Raw genomic sequence first — 3,469 nt, 5'->3', positions numbered from 1 at the left:
AACAACACACTTCGGAACATATTTTTCAAACAAGTTTAAAATACTTAAACAACAATTTCCTAACACACTCGCCCTAGGTCACTCTCGCACCTCTGCAATACAGCAGTTTTTAATTATGGAAAGAAAGCTACTTAAAAAGGGTGAACTCGAATCCGAATATGATGGTGTGTTAGAAGAATACCTCCGTTTAAATCATATGGAGGAAGTAAACCCAGGGGAGAAAATCGTCAACTATCTAGCCATTCGAACACTCCACGAATTGGCAGACAACACAAAGTCAGAATTTCCTCTGGCAACTGAAGAGTTGAAAACTCAAACGTATGTAGACGATATTCTGTCTGGAAGTCACACTCTTCCACAAGCATACGAGGCCTTATCACAGGTAATAAATGCCCTCAAATCCGCAGGGTTTCCGTTAAGAAAGATTACGGCATATCACCCAAATATACTCAAAAGTATTCCGAAAATTTGTTGGACACTAATTTCCTTATATTCGAAAAGGAAAGTACAACAAAACCACTAGGCATCCAATGGAATGCGATATCGGACCAGTTCTCATACACGACAGAGTCCATATCCGCATTATCAGCCATCACAAAAAGACAGATTTTATCCTCGGTGGCAAAACTTTTCGACCCCGCAGGATGGCTTTYGCCAATTATGATTCAAGCTAAAATCTTAATAGAAGAATTATGGCTAGACGGAACCGACTGGGACGGAACCGACTGGGACGAGCAAGTGAAACCTCTTCGCTTAGAAAATTGGTTCGAGTTCGCAAACAATTTGAATGATATTTCTCAGATACAAATACCGCGATGGGTGAATTACTCCCCCGAACACAAAGTCRAATTACATGGCTTCTGTGATGCCATTGAAAAGGAATACTGCGCTACTATCTTTGTGCGCACGCAAAGTGATACCACGACAGCAAGCCACTTATTAGTAGCAAAATCAAAGGTGGCACCTTTAAAAACTATAAGTCTCCCACGACTTGAGTTATGTGGCGCACTACTACTTTCTAAATTAGTAGCCATGGTGCAAATGCATTCAAACGTGACAAAATGCGAACTATATATGTGGTCCGATTCAGAAATTGTACTAGCCTGGTTGGAAAAAATACCACGTCTCAAATACTTGACCTAGTGGGATTAGCCACATGGCGTCACGTAGCCAGTGTTGACAATCCTGCCGATCTAGGTACAAGAGGGTGCAAGCCACTGCACCTTGCCACTGCCACAAGGGTGGAATGGCCCCTGATGGTTGATACAATCTCCGGATTCTTGGCCACAATCCCCCATGCGCAACATTATCCCCCCAGAAGGGCGAAAAATCGCCACCTTTCACACATTATTGGATGATACCGACATCCTTGCACGATTTTCATCGTTTCCAAGAGCTCTCAGAGTAGTTGCTTATATGTTCAAATTTATAGAACAGCTCAAAAGCAAAGTCAAGGGATCACTTAATTTCCCATGCCACACAATAACGCACATGGAGTTACAAAAAGCAAAGGTCACACTAATCGCATATACACAAACGCGCTACTTCAGCCGCGATATGTATATCACTACTAAGAGAATCGAAGCCAATTGATAAAAAGAGCTCACTCTGAGTTCTAAACCCATTTCTGGACACGAAAAGTCTGCTTCGTGCCAATGGTCGGCTTGCTAATTCGAGCCTAACATACAATGAACGCCACCCCATAATAATTCCTGCGAGGTCACCATTTGCCACACTATTCCTCAACTGCATCCACATCTTAATGCTACACGCCGAACGTCGCCTCATACAACATATGGCACGCCAAGAGTACTATATCCCCCGTCCTAAGCCGCAAATCAAGAGTGCATCTTCACGTGCAAGATTTGCACTATGCACAAACAGAAGATGCGAACGCAGATTATGGCAGCATTTCCAAAGGAACGCTGCAATTTCGCTCTGCCTTTCACCACAACAGGTGTTGATTTTGCTGGGCCTTTCCAGGTAAAGGCGTCTCTGTTAAGGTCTCCCACTCTCATGAAAGGCTATGTGGCTCTCTTTGTATGTTTCACGACAAAGGCAGTACACCTTGAGCTATGTAGTAATCTGACGACGGAGGCTTTGCTCGCTTCGTCGCTCGACGTGGCTACCCATCTAAAATCATGAGCGAAAATGGCAAAACTTTTATTATAGCTCAACGAGCCACAGAAAAGCAATTTGTGGATTTCCTAAAACAAGTGTCACCCGACGTCGTACAAAAGTATGCCCTTCAAGGTATTAGTTGGCAATTTGTAACCCCAAGCGCTCCTCATATGGGCGGTTTATGGGAGTCAGCTCTAAAAAGCTTCAAATCCCATTTTCACCGCCTTAACTCCAGGGCATTTTCTAAAAGGAGCACCCATCCTGGCCATTCCTGAGCCAGGCGTGGAGTCCCTATCCCTATTAAGTCGATGGGAACGAATTAAAATTCAGCCGCCGATGGAAGGACGAGTAAAAGCATCTTCACAAAAGATACCGGTGGAAGACTCTTGAACAAGCGCCTAAACTTGGAGATTGTGTCCTCATTCATGATGACATTCTACCCCCTATCGAGTGGCGGCTTGGCCGCATGGAAAAGCTACATTATGGCCCCGACGGTCACATACGAGTCGTGCATCTCCATACGCAAAACGGAACACTAACCAGACCGCTCGTGAAGCTATGCTTTTTACCAATCACCGACGACCGCGAATCCGAAAACCGAAAAAACGGAACCGCGATATAATAAAATCACTAAATTAAACACTAAAACGAAAAACACGCCGGTAACAACCGTTCGAATTAACACGCCGTATCAAATAATCAAGAATATTTACAAATAATCACACATATCGTGGCACGTTTGCCCATATCAATTAATATCACAGACATGTATTATTAACAATCTTCTCACAGATCACCATGGATGTAGATACACCAGTCGCAATCCCGTCAATCGCTCGCGCTAACAATGCGCCACGCACCGGGCCTACACCAGCGCTCCGAACTGTGGCTGCAACAACGCCGGAACCTGTACCGGCAACCGCGCCTGCACCCTCACCTCGTGGTGGATAAGGTGCCCTATCTGTCGACGCCCTCATCGTCTTCTCCATTGTGGAATTTTTAGGGCTATGCGGAGATTGCAACGGCAGCAAGTTGCTCAGGCCCGCGGGCATTGCCTCAACTGCTTGTCCCACACTCATGCTACTGCAGGGTGTGAGTCACGGGGCCTGTGCCAAATGTGTCACCGGCCGCATCATACTCTGCTACATCGCAGCTCGTCAGGTGAAGCGCACCGGCCACCCAACCATCGCGGCCGCGTCTCCCGACTTCCACCCGCTGATAATGTCATACACCAGCGGAGTGTAACCTCGTTGCGGCGTCGACAGACTGGACCACCCCCTCGTCGATCCACGGGTCTCAGAAGCGTTGTGGCAACGCTGCAACAGCTGCAGCGCCTTATAGGCTAAAC

The 3,469-nt window shown here is 46.2% G+C and overlaps 1 protein-coding gene across 1 annotated transcript in view; it reads right to left on the bottom strand.

Annotated features, from left to right (window-relative positions):
- LOC108974170 (neither inactivation nor afterpotential protein C-like) overlaps positions 1 to 3,200 on the bottom strand; it is a 62,171-nt gene extending 58,971 nt beyond the window's left edge. Inside the window, exon 1 of the mRNA XM_018941863.1 lies at positions 2,982 to 3,200. Within this exon, the coding sequence (XP_018797408.1) occupies positions 2,982 to 3,200 (219 nt within the window). The remainder of the gene's footprint in view (positions 1 to 2,981) is intronic.
- Between the last annotated feature and the right edge of the window lie 269 nt (positions 3,201 to 3,469).

Source organism: Bactrocera latifrons, unplaced genomic scaffold, assembly GCF_001853355.1.
Source record: "Bactrocera latifrons isolate USDA-ARS-PBARC rearing strain unplaced genomic scaffold, ASM185335v1 scaffold_535, whole genome shotgun sequence".
NCBI classification, from domain to species: domain Eukaryota; kingdom Metazoa; phylum Arthropoda; class Insecta; order Diptera; family Tephritidae; genus Bactrocera; species Bactrocera latifrons.
This window is presented reverse-complemented; position numbering and strand designations above follow the sequence as displayed.